Source organism: Homalodisca vitripennis, chromosome X (assembly GCF_021130785.1).
Source record: "Homalodisca vitripennis isolate AUS2020 chromosome X, UT_GWSS_2.1, whole genome shotgun sequence".
Classification (NCBI taxonomy): domain Eukaryota; kingdom Metazoa; phylum Arthropoda; class Insecta; order Hemiptera; family Cicadellidae; genus Homalodisca; species Homalodisca vitripennis.
Window position 1 is genome coordinate 84,270,162 of NC_060215.1, and position 22,156 is coordinate 84,292,317.

The 22,156-nt window shown below is 33.4% G+C and overlaps 1 protein-coding gene across 1 annotated transcript in view; it reads left to right on the top strand.

Moving 5' to 3' along the window:
• The first annotated feature begins 2,202 nt into the window (after positions 1-2,202).
• LOC124369285 (guanine nucleotide-binding protein G(i) subunit alpha) overlaps positions 2,203-22,156 on the top strand; it is a 37,095-nt gene continuing 17,141 nt past the window's right edge. Inside the window, exons 1-4 of the mRNA XM_046827205.1 lie at positions 2,203-2,446; positions 9,510-9,694; positions 18,474-18,760; positions 20,341-20,435. Of these exons, the coding sequence (XP_046683161.1) occupies positions 2,326-2,446; positions 9,510-9,694; positions 18,474-18,760; positions 20,341-20,435 (688 nt within the window). The 5' untranslated portion in view covers positions 2,203-2,325. The remainder of the gene's footprint in view (positions 2,447-9,509; positions 9,695-18,473; positions 18,761-20,340; positions 20,436-22,156) is intronic.

A 22,156-nucleotide genomic window follows, 5' to 3' on the forward strand; every position in this document is an offset into this window, starting at 1 on the left:
TTTGGATACCGAACCCCCTTAAATCATCGTCAATATCCGGTATGTTGTTTGGCCTACCGCTTAATATATAACTATACACTTAATTGAACAATGCATCTTTCTGTGTTTAAAAAAATTAAAATGTACAGGTATGTCATTCTTCTGTATGAAATGTAAATAAGTACCAACATAATTAACATCCTCCGACTCAAACTGAAATTATTTCACATTCAAAGACAGTCTAAGTAAACAGTCAGCATTTACATTCGCCTGAGATTTAAGTCTTAATATCATAGTCATAGTTATAGTCAATGATATTGCATAGCGCTGAAGTCTGCTTGCTGCATAAATAGGTAAACCTTTTTTATGTCCAAAGATGGATAATAATGGCTTGCGATCAGTAATTAAGGCAGACCTCCTACCATATAAATATTGATTACATTTTCTTAGTAAATTATTTATTATTATTATTACTTATTACATTTTCTATCATATAATTAATACCTAGTGCCTCTTTGTCAATGACACTATACCCAGTTCGGCTTTTGACAATGTACACGATGCGTAACAAATTGTTTTCTCAGAATCTTTATGTGTCTGGCTTATCACACACTGCAAACTATAATTAGAACTATCATATCTAGGCTCACAGGTAAGTTAGGTTCTAAATGTGTACTATTGGTGCTGACACCAATTTACGTTTAATTAGCTTGAATGCTTCTTTACATGGGATCGACCAGTCAAAAATACTATCTTTCCTCAACAAATTTTAAAAAAGGGCTTGCAATGGCAGATATGTTAGGTAAAGCTTTTAATGAGTGATATTAGAGGTAATAGGTGTGTCCTCTATACCTCTAATTTTAGACGGTGATGTGCTTAGGCCATCCTCACTTAACACATAAGTATTCTATTGATATGCGAAAGAAATCACATTTTTATTTTTACTCACTGTCAGACCATTATCTCTCAATCTTTCATAAACTTCAAATAACTTCTCTTTATGAACACCATGATTTCCATTCCATTTCCATTCCAAGTAACCATTCTCTGTTACTTACAGGTGACAAAATACCTTCCTCCACCAACCGATCTATTTCAGCCTCAACTCTACTTTTTAGTGCAAAAGGAATTGGTATAGACCTCAGAAATCTAAATAAAACATTTGTTTTTAACTCTAACCTAGCCGGTTTACCTTTGTAACATCCTAATGCACCTGTAAAAACCTTGGGAAACTTTTGATACAAACAATTTGCAATTTTATATTCTGGATCTAATAAGTTACAAAATGACTTGTTATGATCTGAGTTAGAATTGACCACATTACTAATTTTACTTGGTATTTTTATTAGAATTTATAAATCACGAATCCAATCTCTACCCATTAAAGGGGTTGCTCCTTTAGCTATGACATAAAAGGTTAGCTGCTTAGCTACTCCTCCGTATTGGCTTCTTGTTTGCCATTACACCCAATTTTCCTACTGGCTTAGTTGGCTAATTAGTGTGCGAACTTAGCATAAAATTTGTCCTTTGTTACTTTTTTGACCTGAAATTTTCTTTGTAGCACGTAAAAACTCATTTAGCGGATATATATATATATATATATATATATATATATATATATATATATATATATATATATATATATCATCGAACGAAATCATAAATCCTAAATATTTGAACCAGATCTCCGTATTAGTGGTATTAAGCTGAGTGTGGCTCGACAGTTTTTGAGATAGGTGTGAAAACTCTTCTTCAAAACAGTTCCTACCATGTTCAGAAAGTTGGACCTTAATAGGGAAACAGCTACTTGAAAAATAAAACATATTTAATCAACGTATTTGTAATGAATAATTACAACGCTGTTATACCTATTTTGAAATAGTAATATTTTTAAAATTATTATTGTTATTCCTAGATGAACAATAGCTTGCCAGCGACATTCATTGGAAACCCGGGTAGTCTGAATTTAGAGCATTTTGAATATATAGAAACGAAATACAGAAGAAATACGCTACCTAGACTAGTTCAGTTAATCACTTTAATTCTGTATTATCACACGTGAAAGTTATTTTAACCATAAGAGATTTAGGTCTATTAAAACCAACTTCAATCAGAGCATAATACCTAAAATTGTAAAACTATCTAACATAAGTTTGTTATATTAGTAATACATTAGTACTTATGCAGTGAAAAAAAAAACCCATACATGTTTGTATTCTCTCACTACTAACTGAAGGAATTTTGAAACGAAACATGGGAAATAGGTGGTGGTAGTAAACACTAAACACCCGAGTGTGGAAGTAGTTGTGAGTGGTGATTATGAATTAGTTATTAAAATAAATAAAAATGGGTTGTGCTATAAGTTCTTCGGGAGAGAAAGAGGCTGTTGAGCGTTCAAAGAAAATCGACAAAGATCTACGTGCTGATGGAGAAAGAGCAGCTAGAGAAGTGAAGCTTCTGTTATTAGGTTAGTTGTGAAGTTAGTCAGACAGGTTGATGTGTCATCTTTACATCTAAATTTTTAAAGTAATTCGTAGTTAATGGAGATATTCCTAGTATTTTATCATATGTCTCAAGTTTTAGTATACTTAAAATATTCTTAACATAAAATTACACATTAGGTTATTTGAATCTGGATGTATTGGGCTAGGCAATCTTGTAAATTAAACAAACAATACCTATCTCATTTTCCTAGTACCCTAATAGTATAGGCTATAGGTTTTTGTAACATGTACAGATTATTAGAAATCAGTGTTGGAAAAGTTCAAATATTTAGATGGAAGTATTATTGAAAAAACTACCCTAATGTATCTGTGATATGAAGTCAATGGAGGTATCAGTAAAATTATTGGCTGGAGTTGCCAATCATCATTTAAACACTATTAATGTAATATTCTCGTCCTGAACAAAACTTTATACAGAGTTAGGGGGAAATAACCACTATTAGCAATGCTTTTAGTAAATGTGTTCTTAAACCTCTTCACAATATTTGTTGTTTTTTCAAAAGGAAAATGCTTAAAAAGTAAACAAAAGAAAACAATTAAATTTTGGAAAGCCTGTAAATTAAAAAACTAGTAATGGAACTGGCTGACAGTAATGCCTCCAGCCACTGCACGGCCCTTCGGTGCTGCTCCGGGCTAATGGCAACAAACTCAAAACGTCCTTTGAAATAGAACCGATCAATAAAATATAACACTTCAAAGTCTGACAGCCTAATTAATGCTTGAGAGCTAAAAATTATTCAAACTCACCTTTGAACCATATTATTCTACTTAGCTAGGCAGTGGCTCCTACTGTTAAAGTGCTCAAAGAATAGAAAGCCCCATTACAAAGTTAAAAAAAAAAGATTAAAAAAAGTCTTTTTCGTTCATTCTGACATAATACTATTTTATATATTTTAAAGTGCACTCATGACACAAATTTTTATATCAAATGTGCAGAAAAACCACTCACTATCACCTAAAAAAGAAATAACAATGTCTAGCAAATTTCTGTATAAATGGCTACGCAATCAAATCTAATGTAATGAAATAACAAAGAAAAACAATGAATAATCTTTACCATGGAGGTAGAAACTTTGGACAAAATTACGAAAATCAGAAAAAAGTACTGGAAAGCTCTTAAACTACCTTCAAATGCAGTTGGCAGACTTATTCTTCCTGCTCAAATTCTTGTATGAATGTTGATAACTCTGTTGTATACACCTTATATACCTACCCCACACAGAAACCCCAATCCCTTCCGATCACGTGGGTTGTCGGACTAATTGAGATATAAACTAAAATTGAAACTCTTAAATAACTTTGTGCAATATATTGTTTTCAACCGCCTAAAAATTATTTTTGAAAATGAAAGTATACTATTTTAAGAAATTGTTTAAAGTGATTTTGAATTGTTAGGTTACGTGGTTAAAGTGAACATCCATCCTTTTTAATATTAATTTTATCGTAATTTTATTTTAGTTCATAAGTTTTAATACTCAACTATCATGAATACAAATATTAACTGAGACTAATCTGGGATGAGAAAGTATAGATATCCGAGTTTGAAAGTTCACCGCAAATAACTAGTAGAGCTGCAATAACTGTAGTTAGCCCTATATTAAAATTTCGCATATTTATTTAGACATAAAGCAAATAATTTACGAACACAAACTTCTAGTTTTTATTTCGATAACAAGGATAAAATGGTCATTTTGGTTGGCCCCTTTCAACCAAATTGGAACTTTGAAAATTCATAACTCGGAAACTTATGATCCAATAAGACCTGCAAGTTAAGAGCTGTTGCCGGCCACGATAAATTACCAAAATATATTCAATTAACTGTATGTTAAAAATGACACGTTTTAAATTGTGGTTTAAAAAAATTACACACCCAAGGTAATGACTTTAAGAGCTTTATGACATGATCAATGTCAAATTTTTTGGAGCATCTAGTCAAGAGGTTAAGGCCAGATGGTAATTTAACCTTTGAGCACTAAACGTCCTACTGGCAGGACGTCTTGTAAATATTCGTCATTTATTAATAAAGCGGTTTTTGCTTATGTAATTCACACACATAGTTTAAGAAAGACGTTTTTATAGTTTCTATTGTCAAATATATTTGGACAGCCATGGATCAGTGGTTATATCATTTTTATGTGTCATTTTAAAACACCAGTGTTCTACTGATAGGGTGTTTATTAATAAATATTCATTATTTGTTTTTGAAAGCAGTTTTTTTTTTCTTTAATGTACACTGATAGTTTAAGAAAGACTTTGTTTATAAAATGTAATACTCAAATAAATTTTGAAAGCCATCTATCAACTGTTATTAGATTTTTATGTGTGATTTTATTTGAAGATTGCTAGAAATGTTTTGGCTATATTATAAATAAAATTATAAGCATTATAAATCAACTTATCTGTTCTGATCGATTTTAGGTATTGTTAAGTTTGTAAGCTTTATAAAAATGTAACAAATTTACAATAAAATAACAACAATCACACAATTAACAATTATTGATAAAATGAGTAAACAGGATAAAAAGTCTACATATACACTTTTTATATAAAATGTACTTACTATAATATTTTTGTTTTCTCATTATTAAACTCCATAATGAATCTCAAGATTGAGCTCTTAAAATGCTTTCCCTCGGAAAAATAACCAAGGCATTTTGCAAGTACTCTTGTTCCCTTGCTTATTCTTAATTTTCATTAATAATCTAGAAAGATTGAATTTGTATAAAGAACAGATTTTTCTTTATATGGACGACAATACTATGTTTTTTTAAGGGTGAAAGGTTGGAGGAAGTGGAAGATGTGGATGAGCTCAGTCTGTCAAGCGCTGGTTTGATCAATCTTGGCTCACAGTTTATGTGACTAAAACTAAATATATGCCAATCTATATACAAGCCGACCTTTAAAGCGATACTTTTATTTTTTATTTATGGTTTTATATACGTGGTGACTGGTATGGATGTGATTTGTGTAAATTTATTTATAGGGTGAGTGAGTATAAATACTTGCACATGGTTTTTGATAATCGTATGATGTGATTTGTATTATACATGCAAAACAAACTGTGCGTTTAGGTTTATTGTTTGTTTTCTGTGTTATATACTTACCAGAAATTTATTAAAAATTATATATTATGCTTATGTAAAATCAATACTCAATATGGTAATTACTCATGGGGTGAATGTTTTCAAAATACCCTTCCTTGCTCCTTTAGAACACAAAACTATTGCAAAAGCAGCTCTGAAGCAAAATTAAATTTTTCATAACAGAATGTTATTTTATGTTAGTATAGATTTGTAATATGATTTTGTCTTTGTATACTATTATTTTTATTTTTAGGAAATAAATAATTTATTAATTATTCACTTTAAACGTCTCTAAAAAAGAAGAAAAGTTTAAAGTTTGAAATAAGATTTATATTTTCCTAGATCATAATGGTGGTCTATTTAAAAAGCCACCCTGTATATGGATGTAAAAGATATCTAGGCTATATAAAATCCCAACAACTGTATATACTGACATAAAATATATAAAACGTAATGAAACTTACAATTCCATTATAAAAAGAATTTATCTTTCTAATAGACTTGTGAACTAAACTTTATAAAGTATTTTACAAAATGTTATAGAACGTATAATAATATGTGGCTGTGTAACTTGCTGTACTTTTATATTTAAATTAGCTGTAAATGAAAACTACACAGTTTATTATTGAGTGAGTATTGCAGTTTCGTTTGATTTTATTACTTCATTATTTTTAGTAGTTTACTTTATATGTTTATGTTTCTTTTATGTTAGTGTTTTACGTGATGCCCAATTTAGGCTAATCTTAAATAAAAGTTCAATATTTGATAAACACACAAAAGTTATAAAAATTCTTATATTTTACTTATTCACTGAAATTAAGTAGTGAAATTTGGTGTGCTTGTTTACTTTTAACTGCACATTAGTATAAAGTAATCATTTAAGTATTTCCTTTTTATTAAAATAATTATCTCTCATAAATAAAAAGCCGAAAATGATTTGGAAAATGTTTTTGAACGTGTTATTTTTAGCATATCTAACAAAAATAAATATGTATCATAGTCATTATTGTATATGAAATATATTTTATGCTGAGTAAAAAGAATGGTATATCTTGAATATTGGTTGAATAATGTTTTTACAAAGGTTGGCAAAATAGTCCTGGCATTTTAGAAAATACATTGCAGTTAATCACCTGGATTTTTGGAAGATATTTTGCAAAAAATGACCGGAATCAAAATGTTAATAGCAGGCCATCCAAGAATCCTATTGGCTATGGAGAGTGTGAGATGGAATATGCGTGTGAGGTAGTGTGCTATCTCAAGCAAATAGCTTTTATTCTAAATAAATCCTAAAAGTTTCCAATTCTAAGTGCTATTTGGTGGAGAATACAAGTATTTGTTTGTGTACATATAACAAGTATTGTCAGTATAAATGGTAGTGTCCAAGTCTTGTGCTGCAACTCCTATTTAAAGACTAGGCTGCCAGAATCTAGATGAGAACGTTATGTCTATTTAAGAGCAATACAAATGGGACTCTCAATGTTCAAGTTATGCAGTCATAGAATCTTGCTTAGAAGTCAATCTGAAGAGTAGGTGATCAGAGTTTCAGGTATCCTTCCCCATGTGTTGCAGACTGTGGGGGTTGTCAGAATCTAAGCCTTGGGTCACATCACTATCTTTATTACAATAATTTTAAAGTAGCTGTAATGTAATATTTTTGAGGTGAAATTGATATTTATAATTTTCATGAATACCTGTCCTTTGTTCATGAATCCGAACAATATTTTGTCCAAAACGTCAAACTTTATTTACAGTGTGTGACGTGCACTCTTCATAAAAACTCTTCAAGCCTTATGTTAGCACTTCCTAACTGGAAGGTCCACTCTTGTGTATTCTACTCTAAATATATCACTAGGATACACATATTCTACTTTATCCTGAATGAACCAATACTGCACCTCTGTGCTGTCTTTGTGTTTTCGGTTCGCAAGTATAAAAGCCGTACATTTTGAGTTTTATTCTTTTTTCATTAAAAAATTTAAGTATAAAGCCAAAGTATTCAAGTTATGACTGCCCCCTTTAAAAAGATGGAAAAAATCTAAATCTAAATTGGTAAAAATACAGATATTTATATGTGGAGTATAGTAACTCCACATGTTAGACTTTCTAAAACCATTAACATGTACACCAGCAGATCACAAGTTACCATTAGTTATAAGAAATTTGCATTAAAAAACTGTTAACATTTTTAACTATATGGTTCAAAGATCAGACATTGTACTTAATTTTTGAATACATGAATTGCAATCATGATGATCTAGCCTCTATTCTATCTGTTAGTTAATTGTTACCTTGTTCTTCCAGATTTGTCTTATTTTAACATAGTGTTTAAATGTTATGTGTATTGTATGTCCTTTTGGCATTTTAATGTGTTTTTGTACTACATACATAAAACTATAATGCCCATGTAGTTAGAACATGAATTTTGTCCTATCAATCTGAAAAACTGTAACTGACTTAACCCTTTGGACGCCAACGTCCGGTTGATCAGACCGTCGAAGTCTAGTCGAAAAACGCCAACGTTCGATCGATCGGACCGCCGAGGTCCGGGCGCAAAGCGCCAACGTCCGATTGATCAGCCGTTTGAGAAAAACATCTTTTAAAAGTTATTTTTTAACTTGAAGAGTCTGTTTAAACTGTTTAGGACTATTTTAGAAGTAAATAAGACTATCTGTAATCAATTTTGTTCAGTTTAGTGTCCACCCATTGTGTTTCCCTAAACACACATGTTAGAAGTGACAAATGTAATATATTTGTAAATAATTATTTTGTTGATAAAGATTTTTCTTACTTTTTTGAAGAAAATCTATGATATAGACTTATAGTAGTGAGAAGATGCTCTCATTTTAATACTATGTAAGTATGTAACGTATTTCCTACTGTAAAATTAATTCTAGTTATAGTAGCCTACCATTTTTCTAATATCAACACTAATGAAAAGTATTTTTTGTGAAACTATTTTTCAACTTTCAGTTCTGAATTTTTGTGAGCAGTCTTAGATATAATATCTGTAACGAATAAAAATATCACCGATAGGTAAAAATATTTTTTTTCGTACCAATATTTTGGCCTGAAGTGAAATTTTATGTAAACAAATGTTTTGGTTAGGCATTACCACATCATAAACAATGTAGTTCCATTCTAAATACTATTTGTAATAACACTATTCGATAGCGCATATCATCTCCTACAAATAAAAAAATAAACATTCAATTAACATAAAAACTAAGGATAATACAGAGCAAAGCGTAATAGGTTACAAAAACGTCAAAACAGGGCTGGCGGTTTTGGCTAGTACAGTTGGTTCGGGCGCTAGCATGATGGGTAGGGCGGCAGCCTTGGGCGTTGGCGTCCAAAGGGTTAATATAAAATATGTAATGTACTGGAATTGTACCTTTTTAACATGGCATGTAAACAGTGTTTAGTGGCATTAAAACTATTGTCTATTTTCAAAAAATATTGTCTGTTATCGATGGTGGCAGTAATAATAGTGGCATTGACTTACAATTGGAAAAGTTTGATAGACAGTTCGTTTTTTTTTTGCGTGTGTCTTAGCTGATTTCACAATTTTCATTTTTTCTTTTCAGTTTTTGACAACATGTTTTGCTTTTCATCGCTTCAAATGAAAGCTGAAAAGGATGTATGAAAACTGATATGGTTTAGGAGAGATCATGATTCAGACATTTAACACCTAAGAAACGCTGTCAATTGACTAACAGCAGATGAATCAACCTTTGATTTTGTATTAAATACTAGTTAAAATAGTAACGGCTTGTACTAATAAAAGCTGAGCTTCTTGCCTTACAGTTTAAGATTCTTCAAGCTGTTGTGAACTATTTAAAACACTATCAAATGCTTTTATGGCATTAAAGAATATCTCAATATTGTTGCATTGCTTTATTTTATTTTGTGTTTAACTTAACTGTTTTTATATTTTAAATAGGTGCTGGAGAATCAGGGAAAAGTACGATTGTAAAACAGATGAAAATAATACATGAAACTGGTTACTCCAAAGAGGAATGTGAGCAGTACCGGCCTGTCGTCTATAGTAACACTATACAGAGCCTTATGGCAATAATCAGAGCAATGGGTCAGCTCAGAATCGACTTTGCAGATCCCAGCAAAGCGGTAAGTTTGATTTTTTTCAACTAAAAGACTGAAAAATAGTATAGGTAGATAACAGAGAAAGGATAATATAGTAAAATACTCTCTGTGTGTATACTCATTACTATAATACTGTATTACATTGTATTAAATGATTAACAGTCAACATCTAATCTTAGAAGTTAATTAAGAGGCCAGGTATTTTTGACCACGAATTACACAAAACTACAATTGGTCAAAAGAAAGAAAAATACGTTTTACATGTGGTACAAAACATTGGAATTGACAATCAGTAGTTTTGAGCTTCTCCGTTTTAAAGAATAGTGTTGTTTTATAGAACTGTACTATAAATGGACAAACCACTTAAAAAAAAGTCTTTTCTATAAAAATAAATAATGTCAGCTGACTCTGACACAACAAAACATAATTATGTGTAATTAAAATTAATAATAATTGTAATTAAACTTCTTTCAAAATGTTAATTAAAGATCTTATATATTGTGAATATAAGCATGCGAGGAACTGTAACTCTCTTACTGCGCCTGAGCCCACAGGCCAAGGTGATGAAGTAGAGGTAGTTGCATAGAATCACGAAAATAACTTGTTCTCAAAGCAATACACCAGATACTAAATACAGTTTTTTTATGATAGGAATTGTTGAGAGGATATTGCCATTTTTGTCCATTGTTCACTAGTGAGGGGTACAATACTGATTAGGTATATATAATTCGTAATCTAGGAAATATGGTGATATAGAGAGCAGAGATTTCTACTTTATTACTAATAGCTTTCAAAGCCTTGCACACTGTCAATATCAGTACGGAAATTCTTCCTGTACAACCTTTTTAGTTGCCGTCCTGAATAAAGCCCTGACTCTCTTCCTCAAAGAGGCTAGTTTATAGCTCCACCAGCCTACTTTGGATCTCCTCTTGTTAATAACAAGACAACTGAGATCAAATGAAGCCACAATTGCAAAAGTCAGACGTCTCTTGGTCTGTTCGGTCGGTCGTGTATTTCTTTATTTTGTTCTAACTATGGATAAGTTCATTAAGCGTGCAGGGCCTTCAACTTCTCATGGTGATCATGAACAGAAGAGGGGAATGGTGAGAAAGTATACTGACATTTGTATGAAGTATGAATTTACGGTGCCCGGAAATCGGCCACAGTGTGTTATTTGCAGCGAGTTGTTATCAGCTGAGAGTATGACACCTTCCAAGATTATTTGCCATTTAGAAAGTAAACATCCCAGTTTTAAAAATAAGCTAGCACATATTTTTTAACGTGTTAACTGGTTTAGATTACCAGAAAAATCCAGTAGTAGGAAATAATATGAGCAAAAGTGCTTTGCTAGCATTGTATCAAGTGGCTTTATGAATAGCAGAGAAAGGTAAGCCACACACGATTGCTGAAGAGCTCATTCTACCTGCTGCTCAGGATATAGTTTCAACTATGATCCCATATCCCATACAATGTGAGCAGCTGACATTGTAAATTTTGTAAATGTTATTGAAAATAAAGTGATTTGTAAACTCTATGATCATACCGGATGCAGCTAAGAAGCTTTCCACCATCTCTCTGTCGAACAATCCTGTGGGGAGGCACATTACTGAGATGGCTCAAGGCATAAAGGATCAGTTGAAAACAAAGTTGGAGAAAAGTGTGTACATTTCCATTCCAGTTGTCGAGTCTACGGACGTATCGAGTTTGGCGCAGTTTATGTTCTTTTTTTCCTTTGAAAGTGATGATAGTGTGGAAGTAGTCATTTTATTTTCTGAACCTTTACATGACGACGCAACAGGCCGCTTCATTGACTTTCAAAAATATATATTTCAATCTGCAGTGATGGTGCCAAAGCAATGACTGGGAAAGACAGCGGTTTCATGAGACAGATGAAAAATATCATGCCTAATGCCACTTGAGTTCATTGTTCTTTGCTCGCCAGGCATTAGCTACCAAGGTCATGCCCACTGAACTTAAAAAAGCTGGCCATTACAGTGTCAATTGTTATCACAGTTATGCGAAGAAATGGAGGCAAAGTACAAATGTCTCTTGCTTCAGACAGAGACAAGGTGGCTGTCACAAGGAAAGGTGTTTTCTCGCTTTGCGCTTTGAGCTTAACCCTCGAACTGGCAGTTGAAATGTCCTCAAGTGGCAGACCATTTTGAGGTGTTTTGCAGTAGTATTGGTTTTTAATTTTTTTAAATATAATTTGATTATAAACCTACATGTGTTATATATCATTTTTTTCACAAGGAACTGTACTTTTTAGTAATGCAAATGAAAACCCCAAAGTATAAAAAATTTATCACTCTTTTACTAAGTTTATTTTCAAAAAATTAAACAAAAATGTATGTAAAAGTGGTGGGGGTGCACCTATAAAAGACATTGTGTGAAAAAAAAATATTTCCAAAATACCCAAAATGTTGAAAAGTTTATATAGTTTTAGAAAATGTATAGTTTACTACATTTTTTTTATTAAAACAATTATGAAATACTCTAAACTGAAGAAAGTACAAAACGGCTAAATTCGTTGCTATGGATACGACTGTGTTATAAAATTCATCAAAACCTTATTTATTACTCAAAAAATTCATAAAATACACTAAAATATAGAACAAAACATGCTCTACAAAATAAAAATATTAAATATAAAAATAAATAAAGAAGCTTTATATCATGATCATCGCATATGAAAATGATCCTAAAGCTAACTAAAACTATCACAACACTGCACATAGCCTAGATTACAAAGGCTCACTAATACCTTTTTTCACATATATTTCTTCATAACATCACAAAATAAACTGATAAAACACAATCTACGAGAATTTATACGCATAAATAAACACACTTATTATATAAAAACACTTATTTCATAAAAACACTTATTTCATGTAATAAACTTACGTTTTAGATGGACAAGAATAACGTGACTGGGTACCAATACAACAACAATGGCCGACTGTTTACAAACAACTCTCGTTTTCAATATGTCATATTTACTTATGGCTGCTAACAAAACAAAACAAAATACATCGATCAAATCAGCAACTATTTCTGATTCCAGTGGTATATGAATCATGGCAGTTTAGTTTGTGTATTGATTATAACAAATGTCAAACGGGCACGTGTCAAATCGACTGATTTTCAGGCGACTGCCACTACAGAAACATTAATTTCAACTGATAATCAGGCGACTGCCAGTTGTAGAGTTAATACATTTTTTGAAGGTGCAAATAAAGACCTCGCCGGTTTGTTTGGTAACAATGAATGGCTGTTAAAACTTGCTCATTTAGTGGGCATATTTCATCACCTGAACAATCTGAACATTCCTTGCAAGTAAGAGACAAAACCATACTTTTTACACAAGACAAAGTCGGTTCATTTTTAAGGAAATTGGCCACTTGGTCAACCAGGTTTGAGAAGAATATATTTGAAAACTTTGAACTGACAAATGAGCTCATCACATCCATTGATCAAAGCAATGAAGATTATCTTGACATTGACAACCTGTCCAAACTGGTTACTACTCACTTGCAAGGTATACGAGAGCAGATCCTTAGCTAAATACCCGAGGATCAACAAACCGGTTGGAACTGGGTACTTAGCCTCCTCAACAGGTAGCTGTGAACTAGGCGGACTTAAACTCACTGATTCATGACAAACTCATCGAGCTATTCTGTGACAAGACTTGGCAATTGTCCTTCAGCATCCAAGATGTTGACAAGTTCTGGGTACAAACAAGAACTGAGTATCCAAGCTTAACATCAGTTGCTCTGACAATCATCATGCACTTTGCAACATCTTACCTCTGCGAATTTTCTACATTGGTCAACATTAAAAACAACACAAAAAATCAACTGGACGTTGAAGACAATCTTATTATATAAGTATCTAAAACTAAGCCAAATTTTATGAAATTTCTTGACAAAAAACAGACCCATGTTTCTCACTAAAGAAGCCTTTTTTTTTTTTCTTAAAATGCATTAACCATTAGATATAAAAATTATTAAATGATTATGTTTTTTTTTACAAAATCTGTAAAATATACTCATATTTTGTAAATAAACATGGTTTTGAGAGTGTGGTGATAGGCGAGAGGGGTGGCGGGGTAGCGTTATGCGCTGCGTCCCAAAAACATTTGTTATAACTCATCGATGACATCCCCCTTACTCGGAATCATACTAACGCAATAAACTCATCTCACCCGCTAAAAATAATTCTGTTTTGTGACGGTGCTGAGTGTGGTGGTTGTTAAACCTTTGTTTTTACTGATAATGTCTGGTGAGTTAAAGTCGAAAATCAAAGGTAGAATAATTCCCGAAATCGTGAGTAATGTTTATAAATTTATGAAGGAAGAGACAGACCATCAAACCGTTAATATTCCGTTGTCGAAGGCTCGTCAAAGAACTGCTGTTTTATCAGTCCGAGTTGTGGCTCAAATAAACAGTGGGCTTAAAAATTGAAGGTTTGTAATCAGTGTGAAGCAAGTTTTACTGCACAATAAAAAGCCGACAACGTAGAATAATTACTTATTTAGATGACTCGATAAGTGTGTAGTGAGAAGACTAGTGTACAATTTCACATTGTAGAATATCGGATATTGACTGCAAAACTATTGAGGGACACGCTAAAGGAAAAAATAAAGTTCCAGGGCTGTGAGAAAAGTTTGAGGTGGATATTAAAGGATCTGAGGTTTACTTGGCGAAGGACAGCAAACAAGAAGAAATTATTAAATGAAAAACCAGAAATCTGAAAGAAAAGGATAACATATTTCAGATCATTGAAACATTACAGGGAACAAGGATGCCGAATAGTTTATTTAGATGAGTCTTATATACCATTGTCTCACATATTTAACCAAACTTGGTCTGATGGCTCAAATAGAGTTACAAATTTCGATTTACAAGGGCGAGAGACTGATAATTATTCATGTGGGTGGAGAGAAAGGGTTAGTGCCTAATTCTTTTACATGTTAAAGGAAGCAACCAAAGTGGGGACTACCACGACAACGTGAAAGGGAAAATATTTGTGAAATGGATGAAGAAAAAAGTGTTGCCAAATTTACAACGAATCATCGATAATGCGCCCTACCACAATAAACAAATTGATAAGCCTCCTACTTCGAAAAGTATGAAGCAAGATATGAAAAAATTATGGCTTTCAAAAAAGGAATGCCATTCAGCGACAATATGTTTTTACCAGAACTGTACAAACTTGTTCAGCTATATAAATCAAGACATGCCCTGTAGGAGGGTCTTGCTGGAGACGCTGACCAAGACTTACTGGAGGGTCATGAAATCTTACGACTTCCGCCCTACCACCCAGACCTCAATCCCAGAGTTAATTTGTGTCGAAGTCAAAGGTTATCTAGCTAAAAGGATTACATCATAATCTAGGTTTCAAGCTAAAGAAAGTTGTCTGAGAATACAAGTATGGGCGCAGTAGAATTGTCAGTAAAGTGCATGCACGTGGAGAAAATCGAAAAGGACTTTGCAGCCGCAGAACTCCAGATTGACAATATCATAGAATCCTTTATTGTATCAGTTGGAGATGGTTCTGATACAGACAGCAGTGATAGTGACCCAGAAGGGATTAAAGAACTCCAATGGAAAACAATCATTGTAGGTTACATTTGTTATTATAAAATTATATTTATTCCAGTATTTTTATTAACTAAATATTATTGAATGCACTGAAAATTAAATAATTAGATAAATTCAAATAATAGCAATAATAGGACATATAGTTGTTTTTTAATTAGATCTGTATAGTCCCGTTTAACGTTTTTCAAAATATTATTTCTCTATATTAATCGGCGAATCGAATTCGTGAGTTTAAACTGATGTTAAAAAGATTATTGCACCTTCATCTCAGCGGCTAGCACTTAAACGCAACCCGCCACACAGATACCCTTTATTTGTTGAAAGGGTAGTATTTTTTACTCTTGGAGGAGCGCCAAATCCCCAAGGGGTCCGTTCACAGTACACTACCCCTGCGTTATGCATCCCTTAGGCTTGAGTTACTTCACACCATAGGATTGGAGGCTCCCAGTCCATGCAAAAGTATGTGTGTGGTACGATTCCAGAAAGACAAGTCAAGACTGGCCATGCCTGAGCTGGCACTACTATTGCGAGGCACCGAGGGTAAAGAGTGCACAATCGGGGCACTAGCCTAGATCCTGGAGTTCAGTTGACAGCAGGGCTACCTTATGCCCAGCTATTGGTTGGATTCAGATCCCCCATTGGTCTTGATTAGCACTTGAGATATGTCGTCTCCCCTGGGGAGATACTTTCCTAGTTGATTGGCTTAACTAAGGTCACCCAAATCAAATCAATATCCTTTATTACATGTTCATCAAGAACAGAAATGGTATCAGTTTTACAGTAAAATCATTGATTGAGTACATAAGAAACTATACAAAATAAGAGTTGTTTGTTGGACAGTCTATTCATGTTGAAGAAACTCGTTTATGGAGTAGAACGGATGTTCAACTAGCCAGCTGTGGAGTCCTCTGTTCAGCTTATTTCTATTCCTTGTCCGTAAGTCTCTAGGCAAGTGATTGAGGAATTTAATACCCATGTATGTTGGTTTTTTCTCACATTGAGCTAGCCGGTGTGCTGGAAGACTGTAGAGTTGTGCATTACGTGTGTTGTACATGTGTAGATTACAGCCTCTCATCATGTTCTGTCCATCAGCATTCATCACAACTTCCTGTATGTAAAGACCGATAATTGTTAAAATTCCTAGTGACTTGAAGGCCTCTCTGCAAGTGTCTAGTCTCTGGAGTCCAGCTAGAATCCTAATGGCCCTCTTTTGTATAACTAAGATTCTTTGGATATTTGTTGTGGATGCTGCTCCCCAGACAGCAAGGCCATACCTTAGATGCGTTTCGAACAGTGCAAAGTACGCTGTTTTTGTTGTTGTTAGGTCACTTATGGCTTTGACTTGGTTGAGTGCATAGACAGAGGAGTTCAGCTTTTTGCAAAGGTTGTCTATGTGTGTGGTCCAGGTTAACATACTATCAAGCGTTATACCTAGGAATTTAACTTTGTTTTCCAACGTGATGTTTGCAATCTGTGGTACCTCTTGATTGCGATATCCAAATCCTACTTGACTGGTTTTGGTGGGGTTGACAACTAGATCGTTGTTATGACAGTACTGGTAGGCTGAATTGAGAGATATATATGAGCTTACAGCTAGGTTGTCAATCGTTTTGTCACTTAACAGCAGGGTGGTGTTGTCTGCATACATGATGATTCTACAGTAGTCCTGAAGATGTTGCGGCATGTCATTGGTAAACAAAATGAAGAGCACTGGTCCCAATACGGAGCCCTGTGGAACACCTCGGGTTATTGGCAATGTACTAGATTAGATACTTGTTGTAATATTGTTTATTGTGTGCTGTAGTTCTACTAGTTGATGTCTTCCAGTTAAGTAGCTTCTGAACCATTCTTTAGCTGTTCCAGATATGCCTAGGGCCTCAAGTTTTTTTATGATAAGGTTATGATTTAGGCAGTCAAAGGCCTTAGAGAAGTCCAGGAAGAGGCAAGTTGAGAGTTTTCTTTCTTCAAGGTCATCGATTACAGTTTCTATGAGTTTAATCATTGCTGTTGTTGTTGATTTGCCCTTTGTAAAACCATGCTGTGTGTTTGTGAGTAGGCCGTGTTCGTTGCAGTATGTCAATAATCTTTTAATGACTATTTTCTCACAAAGCTTAGAGAAAGTTGAAACAAGGGAGATTGGTCGGTAGCTGCTAGCTGAGGCAGGGCATCCATTTTTGTATTTTGGGTAGACCTTGGATATTTTCATACCTGATGGGAATTGACCTTGTTCAAATGATTTATTAAATATTATTACTAATGGGGCACAGAGTTCATTTACACAGTGTTTAAGAAGTTTAGATGATATTTCATCATTTCCGGAGGAGTTCTTTGATTTCAAGTTTCTTACAACATCTTTGACTTCTGCTTCATTTGTAGGAGATAGAAGGGGAAGTGTATGAGTTGTGCACCTTAGTATACAGTTTGTTGCTGCCTTCTTATTTTGGATATTTTTTAGAGTTTCGTCAGCAATATTAGTGAAGAATTTGTTTAGATGTGCTGCAACTTGCTCTGCATCATGGACCATTTCACCATCTATCTGAAGATGTATTTCAGACTTTTGCTTTTTCTTAACTCTTACATTGTTTATTATGTCCCATACAGCCTTTGACTTATTGTCTGCATCATTGATGTAGTTTTTGGATGCTTCCTTCCTTAGAGATCTGAGCCTTAGATCGTATGTTTTCTTTATTCCAGCTGCCTGTTTCCTGTAATCTTCATTTCCTGTCATGTTGTACTGATGCAGTGTCTCAAGACCCCATCCCATAGACCCCAATCCTACCATTACTTCCATATCCATTACCCCAGCAAGCTCATCAGTAAGTTAAGATATCAATTATTTTTAACAAAACCATGAGTCACTTAAGTCTTTGTCACATTTGACCTTTTACACCTGTTGTTTCTCTCATTTATTGTGTGTTCACAGAAAATGTTACTTCTGTTTCTACTATTTCATGTGAATGATTGATTAAAAAGATCAGATGGTAAAATATGCTATTTTGCTCACAAAGCTTAGAGAAAGTTGAAACAAGGGAGATTGGTCGGTAGCTGCTAGCTGAGGCAGGGCATCCATTTTTGTATTTTGGGTAGACCTGAGATTTGTTGTTAAATTACATGAATATTTAAAAAGCCATCTTATGTTTGCTAAGATAAACTAAATGTTACATTGCTATATCAATATATATATATAATGGTTGTAGGATGCAGCCAGGCAATTCTTCACGTTGGCTAGTGCAGCTGAAGAAGGCGAGCTTACTCCAGAACTGGTACTATTGATGAAGAAGTTATGGCAGGATCCAGGAGTGGAGCTATGTTTCTCACGTTCCCGGGAGTATCAGCTCAATGATTCTGCTGCCTATTACCTCAATGCTCTAGATAGAATTGCACAATCAAACTATATACCCACACAGCAGGATGTGTTGCGCACCCGAGTCAAGACAACTGGCATCATCGAGACACACTTCACCTTCAAAGGGTTAAATTTCAAGTGAGTTTCTTTATTGCTTTATAAGTTAGGTTCAACCCCTTTGCATGGCTTAATAACAAGTAAATTGAGTGGGGACACATTATATGGTTTGTCATTTGAGCTGGATTAGATTTCGTTTTCTTAACTCAGTCCAATGATGTTAGAAAAATTGAGATTGTTCTGTTCATGCTTCAGTTTGACAAAAGCTTATTTTATTTTCAAGAATCCTTTCGCTTTTCCATGTTATGATGAAACTGGGCATCCTCCGTTTCTTTTCACCATCCATGGTTTGATACTTTGCAATTTGCAAAAAGTTTTAAATTATCATTCCCATTTGTTGCCTTACTTTCTCATTCGTATTGAGTAGAGAAATAAAACACTTAGGCTTGAAATGGCCTAACTGTGAATAGAACAACTGTTTATTAAATGCTATTTCACAATTCTATGGTCAGTTTTAAACTTAGTTAGAGTCTATATGTCATTGCCTCAACAATGTGGGTTGACTTTGATTACCTTAGAACCAACCACAATTCATCATAATGTTCATTTCATATCCCAACTAATAGGAGTTTAGCCTTTTAAGTTGAACTTTATTGTAAGTTATCTGAGAATTAATTTGGAATAATTATGCTTTCTAATTGTAAGTAATTAAAACTGTTAAACCACAAATATTTCCTATCTAATAGTAGATTATATAAAACCAAATGTGATGTAACTTTGCTCTTCAGCATGTGTCTTTCACCTGATATGATTGTATAATCTTAAATGTGCTATATATATGTACACGCACGCACACACTTTCATAAACATCAATTGTTCAATGTTTTTAAATATTTTCCAAAAGCTGCAACATGAAAGCAACCATAATAAATAACTGAAAATAACTTTTGTTTTAAGTTGTTATTCAGGAAGTATTATAGTTCATAAGTAGATACAATTGATACTGCTGAACTAAATTATTTACAGGGTCTGCTACATGAAGAGTTAAACATGCAAATATTTAGTTTCAAAATATTATTGCAAAATAATATTTAAAAAACCAGTTTCAGTAAAATTTTCATTGGGCAGAAGTAGAATACCTTGGTCCTACATAAAACAGATGATTATATTTGTTGCAGACATCTATTTGTCTTTGTATTTATGTCAAATAGGAGCAGAAGAACTCTATTTTAGGGCAATCAGCATTTGGGTTCAAAAATTCTAAGAGATGCTTATATGTACATCTCGATTCTTGGCATATAAGGGTGCATGCCTGTTGAAGATTCATGTAGTGAAATCACATAGAAAACTCTAGTTTGTGTCATAAACTGGGCACCGAATCCATTGATATAGGTGTAAAATTAAACACGTTTAACATGAGGAAAAGACATTAATCATGAGCAAATAATCCATCTAGAGATGTTAGTTGACAAAGACAAATAGCTGATGATAAGTAATGCAAATGCTCATTCTTCCTATGTTTTTATTTATTTTTCAAATCATTTGAATAGTGATATAAACAATGAAAATAGCTATCGGAGGATAGTGATTTTCAGATTCAAATTTATCTTTATTAGTAGTAGTAAAATAAAATTATATTGTGTTGTTTTTTTCATTTTTAGAATGTTTGATGTTGGAGGTCAACGATCAGAGCGGAAAAAGTGGATACACTGCTTTGAAGGTGTCACTGCTATAATATTTTGTGTGGCCTTATCAGGTGGGATATCTTGAATGTTATCTCTAATTAATCATATTTAGTTTTATTAATATTAAAACAAGTATTGTTTTAAACTGCTAGAAAAATAATTTTACTTATATAAATTATTACGTAATAATTTATGGCGGTTTTGTGTATATAAGTCGTATACAAGGTGTGAAAATAAAGTAATGAGACTGATTTTTTTTCAAGATGTGGCATCCCTGCAGGCTTGCATAGACACAATATCTTTGACCTTGATCTATAAGCTGCTTCTAGTCCAAGCGGCATATCGATGCAACTGTTCAGTCATCATGAGTGTATTGTAGTAAGTTAACACATGTTTGTATCTCTCATTACGGAAATGGAACCGCATAATATTGTGCAACTGTATGCCATTTCTTTTTCGTTAAATTGGTTGAAAACATGACAAAATTTACGATAAGCTACAGAAGGCTTTTGAAGAGGAGGTTATGTCAAGAGCTCAAGTTTTTTGCTTGCGCATAAAATGTTAAGTGAGGGCAGAATGAATGTTGAAGATGAAGACCGCAGTGGACGACCATCAACCTCATGGATGAATGTCAACTTGGTCAGGGTGCGTGAACTTGTACGATTTGATCGAAGATTATTCGTGAAAATGATTGCACAAGAACTGAACATCAATCAAGAAACGGTTTGTCTAATAATAATTGAAGATCTTGGTATGAGGAAGATGTGTGCAAAAATGGTTCCCAAAAATCTCACACCACAACAGCGAGAAACACGGAAAATGTGACAGCCGATCTGTTAGAGTAAACAGAAATCAATCCAGAATTGTTGAGCCATGTTACCACTGGTTTTTTTTTTTTCAGTACAATCTAGAGACAAAATGCCAAAGTTCGCAATGGTGCTCAAAGAGATCACCTGGACCAAAAAGAAATTGCATAAAAGTGAGATGTATGCTTGTATGCTTATTTGATTCGAAGGGAATTGTTCATAAAGAGTGGGTGACTCCTGAACAAACAGTTAACCAATATTACTAGATAGAAATTGTACAAAGACTCTGTAAAGGTGTTCTTCGTGCTCGTGCCAATATATAATTGATTGCACGCTGATAATTGGATTCTGCATCACGATAATGCGCCATCCGATACTGCTCTGTCAGTACAGCAATTTTAACCTCAAAAAATGTCAGTATTGCCACAACCACCTCATTTACCAGATATCGCTCCGTGTGAATTTTTTTGAATTTCCAAGAGTCTTGGAGCTGTGACAAGGGTCTTGGAGGATATTACAGAAGATGAGTTCCAGAAATGGTAACATCAATGGCAGAAGCGCTGGAAAAAGTGTGTGCAATCAGAAGGGAACTACTTTGAAAGAGACAACATTAAACTTGACTAAATTGGTAAGCAACATTATTTTTTCACATCAGTCTCATTACTTTATTGTCCTGACTTGTGCAAGCCTCAGACATCTCGAATGATGGATTTCTTCTAACAATTTTTCTTCTTTCTACAAAGTATCCAGAGTTTTAAATATTTCATATATTTCAGAATAAAGATATACAGATGCTGTGACAAAAAATATTGTGACTTTTCAAGCACATTTGAAGCACTTCTATTTTTGTTATTCATAATTTTTTAATTTAATACTTTGAGTATATCTGTGTCAGCATTAAATGAAAATAGCTGCAATATGAAGAATTGTCGATAACTTGATAGCGCTAAGTATTGAAGTATTCAGGTATCAAGTATAAGAATCAA